Source organism: Haliotis cracherodii, unplaced genomic scaffold (genome assembly GCF_022045235.1).
Source record: "Haliotis cracherodii isolate W230 unplaced genomic scaffold, xgHalCrac1.p SCAF_10, whole genome shotgun sequence".
NCBI lineage: Eukaryota > Metazoa > Mollusca > Gastropoda > Lepetellida > Haliotidae > Haliotis > Haliotis cracherodii.
The window spans coordinates 34073723-34086197 of NW_027266265.1; the positions used below are offsets into that span (position 1 = coordinate 34073723).

Below are 12475 nucleotides of genomic sequence, written 5' to 3' on the forward strand. Positions count from 1 at the left end.
CATTCTACATTTGTTTTAGATAAATAAAATGAAAAAAAAAACACGTGAGATATTCAATTTGATATCTGATAGATTTATTCGGAATACAATCAAATGACAAATCAAGTGACCGAGTTACTTAATATACAGGAACATGGGTACATGATCAAGCATCAGATGGCATCTACTGACATATCATCTTGTTCATGTATCCAGGCATACAGCGGAGTGAACCACAGCATTTCAAGGCGTCGATGCCATTAATTTTACATTCTTCATTTCGGAGACGACACTGTGAACAAAAAATAATGAGTTTGTTGTAAACTGATCGTATCAATTATATTAATGCTCAGCATAGGGGTAGGGATGCCGCAGGTTTGATTATAGGGAATAATTGCAACATGAGATCAAGGACAATCACACTTGTATGGAACCTATAATATAATACCGGAAACTACACACGTTGCTTATTTGTCCGAATTTGTATTCTTAAGATTCATATTTACTGTTTTGCTCAATGTTAGCATGTCACGAACTCTCGAACACTACCGTTCCAATATATTCATATACTGATCATATACACGTATAATATACATGTAACTATAATACTCGTCAAGAAATATAATTCAAGTTACTGTTTGGGGGAATATATTATACAGGAAAGGAATCCAACCGATTCCCGTTTTTTCCACTATTCCTTAAAGACAAAACCTGGTTATTTACTTACCCCAGCACCACTGCCGGCGCTTCTCTTGCATATTCTTGTGTTTCCTATGCCAGACTCACACATCAGGCCATTACAGCATGTTTTACCATTCATCACATTGCAGGTTTGTCCCTCTGTCTGGCACTGTAAAATAGAATATCTCTTACATTATGGCTCCGAACCACAGGTCATAATGATGATAATATTGAAGTCATGCATATCTCACCAGCAATGAAATCAGGAACACGTGTGTGGAAGGCTCCAACAAAAGAAAAGTTTGCTTTGCATATTAATAAAAAGTTGGGGATTGCTGAAACCTATGATCGTGGTTCGAATTCCAAATACGTACCGATACGTACCGATTATGACTCTTTATTTACCAGCACCATATACGTTCGTTCTTATGACAGTGTTAATCATCTATATATGAGAAGCATCTCTACAGTGATGTAGACAACGTAACTACAATACAAGCAGATATTCATACAACTTACTCGTTCGCCAACTAAATTAATAGCGTATGATCATCATACTATGCGTTTACATACGCAATACGTTTACATTGAAAGAACATATTTATTCTCATTACGACATACATGTACATACAGGTTTGTATATTGTAAGAATAAATGTTAAAATTGGTCCAGGACATCAACAGTCAGTATATGTACATACAGGTTTGTATACTGTAAGAATAAATGATAAAATTGGTCCTGGACATCAACAGTCAGTATAAGATAATTTAGGACTTACAAAGCCATACGAATCTTGAATCAGAGCTGATGCTACGAGGGTTAGAGCAACACACACTTTGAACATCATTGTGATAGAGTAAAACTGAAAAGAAATCAATTGAAGTCACACTATGTGATACAATTTAAGCCATCGGACCTTTTCATATAAACAAAAGCCATACAGGTATAACTGAGCTTAACTTTCAAACATAGTAAATAAACTATTCATCTTAATAAACATTATACTGTTTACTGTTGAGGTAATATTGATTATGCTGTTGAATTTTAAAAACATACACATGTTAATTCAGGTCTTTGGAAATGTATAACGATGCCTTAATCCATGAAACAAAACATCCAATGTTGCAGAGCACTGTTAACTGTTCTGTAAACGAGTTATTGTTCACATAACTAACTATAGGGTTACCTGTTTAGCCGAACCAACAGGAATGGGGATACTTATTTGACTTAGCTACCATATTTATACCACTAAGACTCGACACTTACACAAAGCAAGATAAGGATGACAAATTAGTACAGCAGATGTTTCAATTGTTATCTTGCATCCAACCGAGCCTGTCAGTCACAACCTCCAATTAGATCCTATTCCAACGTACAAAGATAAGTCATCTTCATCACAAAGGGTTATCTTTACATATGATTATTTACTCATGTCATGTTCTCAACGTGGAAGAACGCCAGGATAATTAAATGTAACGGGGGGAAAAAATAACAACGATTTTGAAAAGACATGGCACAATATACCTCCTGGAAAAATTCCAGATTTTACAGGCCTTATAGTTGGTTTGAAAACTGAAGTGTGCTTTGTTCTGTTGATATTGAGCTTATAAAGGAACATCCAAACCCCCAAACAAGCATGGTCTAAAGTATGTTTAGCAGTTTTAGATGGCAAAGTTAATATATACATGAACGTATATATCGAAAAGTATTCTATAGTTCACTATAATAATATAGAAGAGTGAGAGAGTTTAAAAAGCAGATTTTATGAGGAGGAAATATCAATTCAAAGCATCTTGCGTTAGGTAGTGAAAATAATCTCTGACACCTGTAATGTAATGATAAGTTTGCAGAAAGTAAACCCGACACCTTTAAATTGTATAGCAACATTAGTATACATTTTGAGCATGCTTCAAAGAAAAGAGGATATATCTTTTGAGAGCCTTTTTTGTAAGGTTTTAGCAGAAATTTCGTATAAATATGGAAAAGCTTTTATCGCATTTATTTTGATCAGATTCGACCAAAGAGCAAAATACACCCTCAGTTGTTTACGATTCCTTTACCACTTTTAAAGCTCAGTGAAGTGTCAACGATACATGTGACATGTGAATCTTGATAACGTAATAACATCTACGGCTTGTCAGAGTAACGTCACACATTGCCGTCATTAACGGTTCCAATAGATTTGTGATATGAAATGCAACACATTTTCTACATATCATTGTATATACAATTCTGGAAATGATTTCAGTTGACGGGTATAAATACATATACTTTACTGGGCACTGTATATTCTCAATTCGATCTTACAGTTGAACAGGTATGTACATCTATGTATATCGAGTGAGTTGAACATAACGGCGCTTTGAACAGTATTATAGTTTTATCACAGCTTGTCAGCCTGATGGTGAAAGAAAGCCCGAATTGATGATGCAGGCTTAAGACGTTTGAGGAAATCCAAGTGCACATCTGTGGTGCCGACAAACCAAGTCATAATCTCTGACTTGAAACGACTATCATCAGATTCTGCATGGCTAAGAGATGTAAATCTGCACAACGAATTTCAGCGTGCCGTCCTCGTGCCAATCGGGACTAGAATTTATCAATACTCGCATCAGGAGGATGACATTTAAGTTATCTTTCCACATTTTTTTCAGTATCGTTTAACATAAATGATATAATTACTGTATTTCACTGTTTGATCACAACGTACAAAGTTGTTACATACGGACGTCTACGCGTTCTGCAGAAGTATTGAGATTTAAAATGTTTTGCACTCTGATTTCTTTCAGGTGTACCCCAACACGACAATGATGCTCGGAGTGTGTCTTGCTTTGTTGTTTGTGGTATCAGTACTAGCCCAAGATCCCTTTGGAGTAGGCCTAGTATGTTCTGTCATACCAGCTAATCTTCATTTTTGAAACATGTAGACTATCTCTCCCTCGGGACTAATGTAATCCAAAGCTGATTTTGCAATGCGTTGGTTGCTTTAAAATTGCGTCATGTTCTGAATGACAAAAGGAAAGAAATGTATTCCATTTGCCACCATATATATTCCATGATTACAAAACATGATAGTCACAATTTTCTGATCCAATAATCCCATTGGTACTTATCGATCATGATTCATAAAAAAATAAATTTCTATTGGAATACATCACAATTCGGCAATGATATTAATTATGCATAAATTTGCTCCATGTTTTACTGTGTTTGTCCTGAAAGGTAAAAGGAGAAATATTAATAGTATGTTCACCCTAGCACTGTTTATATGTCCATAGTTTAACAGAGTTGCTGAATTATAAATAGTAGCAACAAATGTAACATATTGTTGAGTTACACGCTACAAATGCCAAACTTACTTCATCTGTTCACGCAGTGTCAGAACGAGGGGCAAACATGCAATTGGATGAATGGTAACACCTGCTGCAATGGCTTGACGTGTCAGTCGGGTCTGGGTAACATTCAAATATGCAAGAGAAACATTGGCGGCGGTATTGGTGGCGGTATTGGCGGTGGTATGGGGGTAAGTTAACGCGTCAGACATCGACTAGTGCCATGGGATAAGACATTAAATTAGAAAATGTAGCACTGAACTATATCCATGTAAATGTAACTATACACATGTTCCATATACCCATGATCACAAGTGGTCTGGACTGAAATAATATTGGTGGAATATTTTACATGTATTATTCTCTTTACATGTGATTGGATGAATGGATGATAAATCCGAAGATTCTCAAAGCATCAAAATTATGTAATTAAATAATCAAACAACACAATAATCAAACATATATACACACATATATACATATCAATGTCCAGCATATTTACAGGCTAAAACAGTTAGAAATATTGGTAAGGTTACCACACGTTGTTTAGGATATGTTTAATTTCATAGACATACTTTGAAAATTCAATAATTGTGAAATGCCACGTTATTTCATCAATGTTATTGTTATCTGCACCAAGAAAGAATGCTAACATACTATGGTCTTCCATCATCTCTATTGTAACATACATTTCAACATCAAGATTATCAATTGGAGTTAAAAGAATAAATCTCTCTCTGAAAGTAGACATTCACAGTTTAAAATGACATGGTGATAAAAATCATGAACAAAAGTATTACATTTTGTACATTCTTTTGATATTTTGCTTCTGGATTCAATCCTTATTACATACTGTATTTCTTCTCTCAATTCTGGATATAACATTACATTGCTGTATAACACATGAGGAGTAAGTGTTGTGTGAATTTTAGAATATCGAGATAGGTCAGCTCTACATGAAAGTTTATATTTCCATACTTCTTCCTCGAGGGTAGTTATTTCATTTAACACAATTTTTCTCCACTTAGTTTTCACAGGGAATTCCCCTGTGGGAACGTAATGAAATACATGATGAAGTAGGTTATATTTCTTGGCTGTTGAGAGCAACACTCCACATAAACTGTGTAAATTATTGTTATGAAAGAAATAGAGTGAAGTTGATGCGCAGAAAACAGTTTTACAAATTGAGACACATGAGTTGTTGCAGAGACACCCCAGCAGCTGAAGTCTACATTTATCTATATAGCCAACCATGCTCCGAAGTCCTAGATTAGCAATAGAGGCATCAGTGGGGGAACGTTTGTCAAAACCTTGTACAATCCTTGCAAAGTAACGCTGGGTGCTTTCACCTAATTCAAGATATTTACCATGCAGAGGAGGTAGTAATTCACATCCCTAACAACTTGTTGTTAAGATCATTCTTTTCCATATCTCAATACTTGCATACTGATGTAAGTCACTACTATTTAGACCAACAGAGAGGAGAGAATTAATAGTCCACCTTGCTTTTGTGCACCTCTCTTCAATATATAATTTGAAAGAAAGGTTATTTTTAAGAACAACACCCGCATATTTTACATTACCCATGTGATTATTATAATACGTCACATTATGGACATGATAACCATGTGATTATTGGAATACTTAACAGTACGACGTTTACTAAATGTTTTACTGTATATTTCGTGAAAGGTTTAAGTAGAAATAAAGTATTATTATAATGTATGTTCATCCCAACATTCATTCTGTTATCCTAAAGCTGTTTATAATTGTTCTGTTATGATTCATATTCAAATGTTTATTTACAATCGTGTCCCCCTGAATATTAATGTCATTACTTTAGTCATTTGCCCATGTGATTATTGGAATACATCACAATTCGGCAATGATACTAATTATGCATAAATTTGCTCCATGTTTTACTGTATTTGTCCTGAAAGGTAAAAGGAGAAATATTAATAGTATGTTCATCCTAGCACTGTTTATATGTCCATAGTTTAACAGAGTTGCTGAATTATAAATAGTAGCAACAAATGTAACATATTGTTGAGTTACACGCTACAAATGCCAAACTTACTTCATCTGTTCATGCAGTGTCAGAACGAGGGGCAAACATGCAATTGGATGAATGGTAACACCTGCTGCAATGGCTTGACGTGTCAGTCGGGTCTGGGTAACATTCAAATATGCAAGAGAAACATTGGCGGCGGTATTGGTGGCGGTAATGGCGGTGGTATGGGGGTAAGTGAACGTGCCAGACATTGACTTCTACCATGGGATAAGACATTAAATTAGAAAATGTAGCACTGAACTATATCCGTGTAAATGTAACTATACACATGTTCCATATACACATGATCACAAGTGGTCTGGACTGAAAGAATATTGGTGGAATATTTTACATTTATTATTCTCGTTAACTGTGATTGGATGCAAATTAGTATAATTCATGTGTCATTTCTACCTACATAACATATGTCCAAAGAAATGAGCATTGCCATTACATGCTCGACAGCATACATATACAATGCAGTTACCATTTAATTCTGTCAGAATCATCGTTTCATGGGCTTTCCAATTCATATTCTCAAAAATGATTATTTTGACTATCAGCTCATGCCTGTCGTATCACACGCAATGTGATTTGTGATACTCAGGGCAATATTGCTATTGATGTACGTAGATGATATTTTTCATGTGGAGGTGTAAATGTATTCTTCTATATTTAACAGTGTCGTCTCCGAAACGACGAATGCATGATAAACGGCATAGGTGCCATGAGATGCTGTGCATCCCTCCGCTGTATGCCTGGATACATGAACAGGATGACTTGTCAGTAGATGCACAATAATATTTTGACATCCCTGTGCCCCGTGTGCTTGAATTGCTTGACAATAAAAGTGATTTCAAATATTATATATATTTTTGTATTGTTCAATGTATAAACATAGCTACTGTTAAATGAATATATATCCTGCTGAATGGACAACGTCTAAGACCTGCATCAGATCTGACTTTCTTCCCACATCAAGCTGAGACGGCATTATATGTAACTGGCCTTAAAGCAAATTTATTCTCTTAATCACTGCAGATGAGATACATTCCTCGTTATTGCATTGTAATATTGACTTGTGTTCAACGAACTCAACGAACAAATTGTAAAAACGTTTCAAAAGTTTATTGCCCCAACACAAAGGTTATTTTTGACACAATTTTACTATATTTTCTAAAATAATTCTGTTTTAGCACTTGTGTTGTATTCGACAGAAAATGACTTTGAAAGAAAGCAGAAAAAATCCACTTCACATTCTTCCGAGCAGTGTTTTGGCTATAGTTATGGAGAAAGTCGTCAGTCCTTATTTTCATTCCACAGAAACCAATACGCATTCTAAGGGACGAAACATGTAAGGCTTCACTTTTGTTTTGATGTCTGCACAGATTAAAACGGCATCAAGATACCCTAGTCAGCCTTGACATTCATGAGAAGATTAAGTTGTAAAATCCAAATAATCATAATTATCAAAATATAAGCGACAACACCCTTCCATATTCATAAGAAATATCTGCCCAGAACAGAGTGGTTTGTAGGATTCCAACTGTATCATGAGAAATTCATTTAGGAAGTAATATGATCACACGTTAACATTTGTAAGTTAATGTATAGCCTTATAATTATGCAACACTGAACGATTGTTGTTAATTATAATACACACTTTTATCCAGATGTATTACACCATTAAAATCAATCAGAATTAAACTATTTAATAAATTCATGTTTTCAACAAAAGTCTAATAGTCATCCATTGGGGAAGTTTCAGACATTAATGAATTATATACATATTGAGTGCTATCAGCAACATGTCATCAGTTACACAGTGAGACAGGACCTTCACACCATTTGCATGAACATGTATCCATACTGAGTATCACTCATGTGCCCATGTGCTGTGGCAAAGATTGTTCCTACTTACATGTCAAACCTTTTGCCCATTATGTGAACAGAGTGAGGAGAATTCATAATTGAAATGCGCATTTAAATTTCCATTCTAAATTTGTTTGGGATAAATCAAAGGAGAAACAACAGAACACAAAATATATATTCAATGTGACAGGTGTTTTTCCAAATGATGACTATAGAAGTTATGTTGACACGTCAGAAATTAAACCTATGATTGTGGGTTCGAATCCCGGTTCCCCCCGATTATGTTTCTAGGTTTGTCAGCACCATTCCCGTGCTCGTTTGTTTCACCGACGTGATAAACGTCTGAGACTTGCATCACTTCGGGCTTTATTAAGCTGACAAGCCGCGATATAACTGGAATACTGTTGAAAGCGACGTTAAACACAACTCACTCACTCACTCATCAAGTGGGCAATTGTTTTTATTATGTACATATACAGAGTGAGGTGCCTTCAGGAACAGTTCATCAGTTACACATTGAGACAGGACCTTCACACTATTGTCATGAACATGTATCCATGTTGAGGATCACCCATGTACTCATGTGCATTGACGAACACTTACCTACTAGCATGTCTAGTCTAACCCATTGCCAAGTATGTACACCCAGTGAGGAGAACTCATAATTAAAGTGGACATTTTAATTTCCATTCTACATTTGTTTTAGATAAATCAGAAGAAAAAAGAAAGAACACGTGAGATATTCAATTTGATATCTGATAAATTTATTCGGAATACAATCAAATGACAAATCAAGTGACCTAGTTGCTCAATGTACAGGAACATGGGTACATGATCAAGCATCAGATGGCATCTACTGACACATCATCTTGTTCATGTATCCAGGCAAACAGCGGAGTGAACCACAGCATTTCATGGCGTCAATGCCATTAATTTTACATTCTTCATTTCGGAGACGACACTGTGAACAAAAAATAATGAGTATGTTGTAAACTAATCGTATCAATTATATTAATGCTCAGCATAGGGGTAGGGATGGGGGATGTGCCGCGGGTATGATTATAAGGAATAAGTGCAACATGAGAACAAGGACAATCATACTTGTATGAAACCTATAATAAAATAAAGGAAACTACACACGTTACCTCATTTGTCCGAATTTGTATTCTTAAGATTCATATTTACTGTTTTGCTCAATGTTAGCATGTCACGAACTCTCGAACACTAACGTTCCAATATATATTCATATACTTATCATATACACGTAGAATATACATGTAACTGTAATACTCGTCAAGTGATATACAGAGATTACTACACGAGTGTCTGTCAGATACCATTGATCTTACAACGAGTTGTTTCAAAACGTATCTAACGAGCGAAAGTCGAGTTAGATACGCTTTGTAACAACGAGTTGTAAGATCAATGGTATCTGACAGGCACGAGTGCAGTAATCTGTTTCTTACACACCCTAAAATCGCACCTTTTTAGCATCGAACCGATGGATTTTGTCTATTCTCATGATTGCAGTAGTGCATTAATACATGACACCTCCGTCATAAGTGACGTCATCCTATTTGCTGCTTACTACTCATAAACAATGTGACCCTACACAAAAAGGGTTTCCGTCATATCTGTGGATTATCAAGGCGATGATGAAAATGCATACTAGACAAAAACCAAGAACACGCTGGGTGCCAAGTTGAAAGTTTACACCTCAAAGAAATTACCAAATATGTACAACAATGTTTACTTCCGTATGACATCACTATCGGTGACCGACTTTTATAAAATGGCGTGTTCACTGACAACAGTACGCGGGATTTCCAGAGAAGGTTTTCGTTGATTGAGGGATCGTATACACATAAATGTGTCACGTAGGTAATCAGAAACATTCTGACAATCTGCGTACTGTTATTTGTTTACCATGTTTTCCAATGTATCAAAGAGAATTAGTCAGAAATGCAGACAACTACCGTCATCGTTGTGTGTGATTTAGCGTCAGTCATGGCGTCACACAGGACGGAAACTTTTACGGCTTCTGTTGAATTTACCACATCATTGTATTGTATTCATGTGTAATTCCATAATAAGAGCAACGATACTCTTCCCATGAATATTCTCAAACGCGTGATTGAGCCAATGTGTGCAACAGTTAGTCGAAAGTACCTCTAAAAATGCTACACAGTGTAAAATCTGAATTTTGCTTTGTTTACATTTCAGCAAGTACAGTTTTCCGAGCACAGTTTTCGTTTCCATACCTAATTTATTTCGCATGATTTCATCTAGATAATTTGCATTGGTGACAAAGACCATTTATCCGTTGTTTCGAAAAAGTATGAGGAATTCAGGGATGCATGTATAGCAGCTGAGTTTGAAATATACCTGATCGAATAGGCGTCTCACAACCGGCATTTTGTAAACAATCCAATATGGCGGAACGTACACTTCGGCGTTCGGATAAGCGTATTTTCCAAAACATTCTAAACGATTCTAGGCTTATCAGCGACGTTTCAGAATTGTCATTAGTGATGTGATACCCGTGATCACTAATATGCTATTTTTCTACTTTAATTATTCGAGTTTATATCCGATATTTAGATTTCTAAACACACAGTAAATATTTATATAACGCCGTGAATTGTGATTTGGCGAGATTGTAATTACAATGTACCTAACTTTCAGTCACTTTCAGTAATTTTGAATTGCCTAAAATGACTCTAATAAGATTCTGCGTGATGTATTGTGAAATTTATTCGATTTCGAAGTGAGGGTTGAAGAGAAGGGACATATGTGTCGCTGTGGCATCCAGGGTGTTTACACTCTGAAAAAACGATAATGTTGCCATAACAACAAACAATGTAACTGATAATAATAACAAACAAACTCGCAGACGAAGACGAGTTTGTTTATTTTGATTATTAATTACACGGTCTTGCTGTTCAATACAGACGTAGGTGAACATTCGACTGAAGCACGAGCTACTTATGAATGACTTACACCCAGGAAAGTAGTCCGTCATCATCTGACCCCAGGTCATCACCATGGAGTAGCCAATCACGGGCCTGGAATTTGATCTCACACATATGTTTGATACCAGTTATCTCAAATGGGTTTCTCACCCACAGGTGTGTAAGAAAATTCAAGTTACTGTTTGGGGGAATATATTATACAGGAAAGGAATCCAACCGATTCCCGTTTTTTCCACTATTCCTTAAAGACAAAACCTGGTTATTTACTTACCCCAGCACCACTGCCGGCGCTTCTCTTGCATATTCTTGTGTTTCCTATGCCAGACTCACACATCAGACCATTACAGCATGTTTTACCATTCATCACATTGCAGGTTTGTCCCTCTTCCCTGGCACTGTAAAATAGAATACCTCTTACATTATGACTCCGAACCACAGGTCATATCAGTATGTACTAGCCTTTACCATAAACGGCATAATGATGATAATATTGAAGTCATGCATATCTCACCAGCAATGAAATCAGGAACACGTGTGTGGAAGGCTCCAACAAAAGAAAAGTTTGCTTTGCATATTAATAAAAAGTTGGGGAATCGTATTGCCGAAAACCATGATCGCGGTTCGAATTCCAAATAAGTAAGACTCCAAAGACTCTTTATTTACCAGCACCATATACGTACGTTCTCATGACAGTGTTAATCATCTATGACAAGCATCTCTACAGTGATGTAGACAATGTAACTACAATACAAGCAGCTACTCACACAACTTACTCGTTCGCCAACTAAATGAATAGCGTATGATCATCATACTATGCGTTTACATACGCAATACGTTTACATTGAAAGAACATATTTATTCTCATTACGACATACATGTACATACAGGTTTGTATATTGTAAGAATAAATGTTAAAATTGGTCCTGGACATCAACAGTCAGTATATGTACATACAGGTTTGTATACTGTAAGAATAAATGATAAAATTGGTCCTGGACATCAACAGTCAGTATAAGATAATTTAGGACTTACAAAGCCATGCGAATCTTGAATCAGAGCTGATGCTACGAGGGTGAGAGCAACACACACTTTGAACATCATTGTGATAGAGTAAAACTGAAAAGAAATCAATTGAAGTCACACTATGTGATACAATTTAAGCCATCGGACCTTTTCATATAAACAACAGCCATACAGGCATAACTGAGCTTAACTTTCAATCATAGTAAATAAACTATTCATCTTAATAAACATTATACTGTTTACTGTTGAGGTAATATTGATTATGCTGTTGAATTTTAAAAACATACACATGTTAATTCAGGTCTTTGGAAATGTATAACGATGCCTTAATCCATGAAACAAAACATCCAATGTTGCAGAGCACTGTAAACTGTTCTGTAAACGAGTTATTGTTCACATAACTAACTATAGGGTTACCTGTTTAGCCGAACCAACAGGAATGGGGATACTTATTTGACTTAGCTACCATATTTATACCACTGAGACTCGACACTTACACAAAGCAAGATAAGGATGACAAATTAGTACAGCAGATGTTTCAATTGTTATCTTGCATCCAACCGAGC

At 35.8% G+C, this 12475-nt stretch overlaps 1 protein-coding gene across 1 annotated transcript; it reads left to right on the forward strand.

Annotated features, from left to right (window-relative positions):
• The first annotated feature begins 3467 nt into the window (after positions 1–3467).
• LOC139449607 (chorion class high-cysteine HCA protein 12-like) lies at positions 3468–6832 on the forward strand. The gene is made up of 4 exons (XM_071231082.1): positions 3468–3542; positions 4037–4183; positions 6087–6233; positions 6725–6832. Exons 1-4 carry the CDS (start codon positions 3468–3470, stop codon positions 6830–6832), a joined length of 477 nt encoding a protein of 158 aa, XP_071087183.1.
• Positions 6833–12475: the final 5643 nt, after the last annotated feature.

Bases quoted from the DNA above. Each gene is read 5' to 3' on its own strand.
- LOC139449607 (XM_071231082.1), top strand. From the start codon at position 3,468: ATGATGCTCGGAGTGTGTCTTGCTTTGTTGTTTGTGGTATCAGTACTA. The intron at 4,184-6,086 runs GTAAGTTAACGC...CTGTTCATGCAG, and splicing joins GTATTGGCGGTGGTATGGGG to TGTCAGAACGAGGGGCAAAC. The intron at 6,234-6,724 runs GTAAGTGAACGT...TATATTTAACAG, and splicing joins GTAATGGCGGTGGTATGGGG to TGTCGTCTCCGAAACGACGA.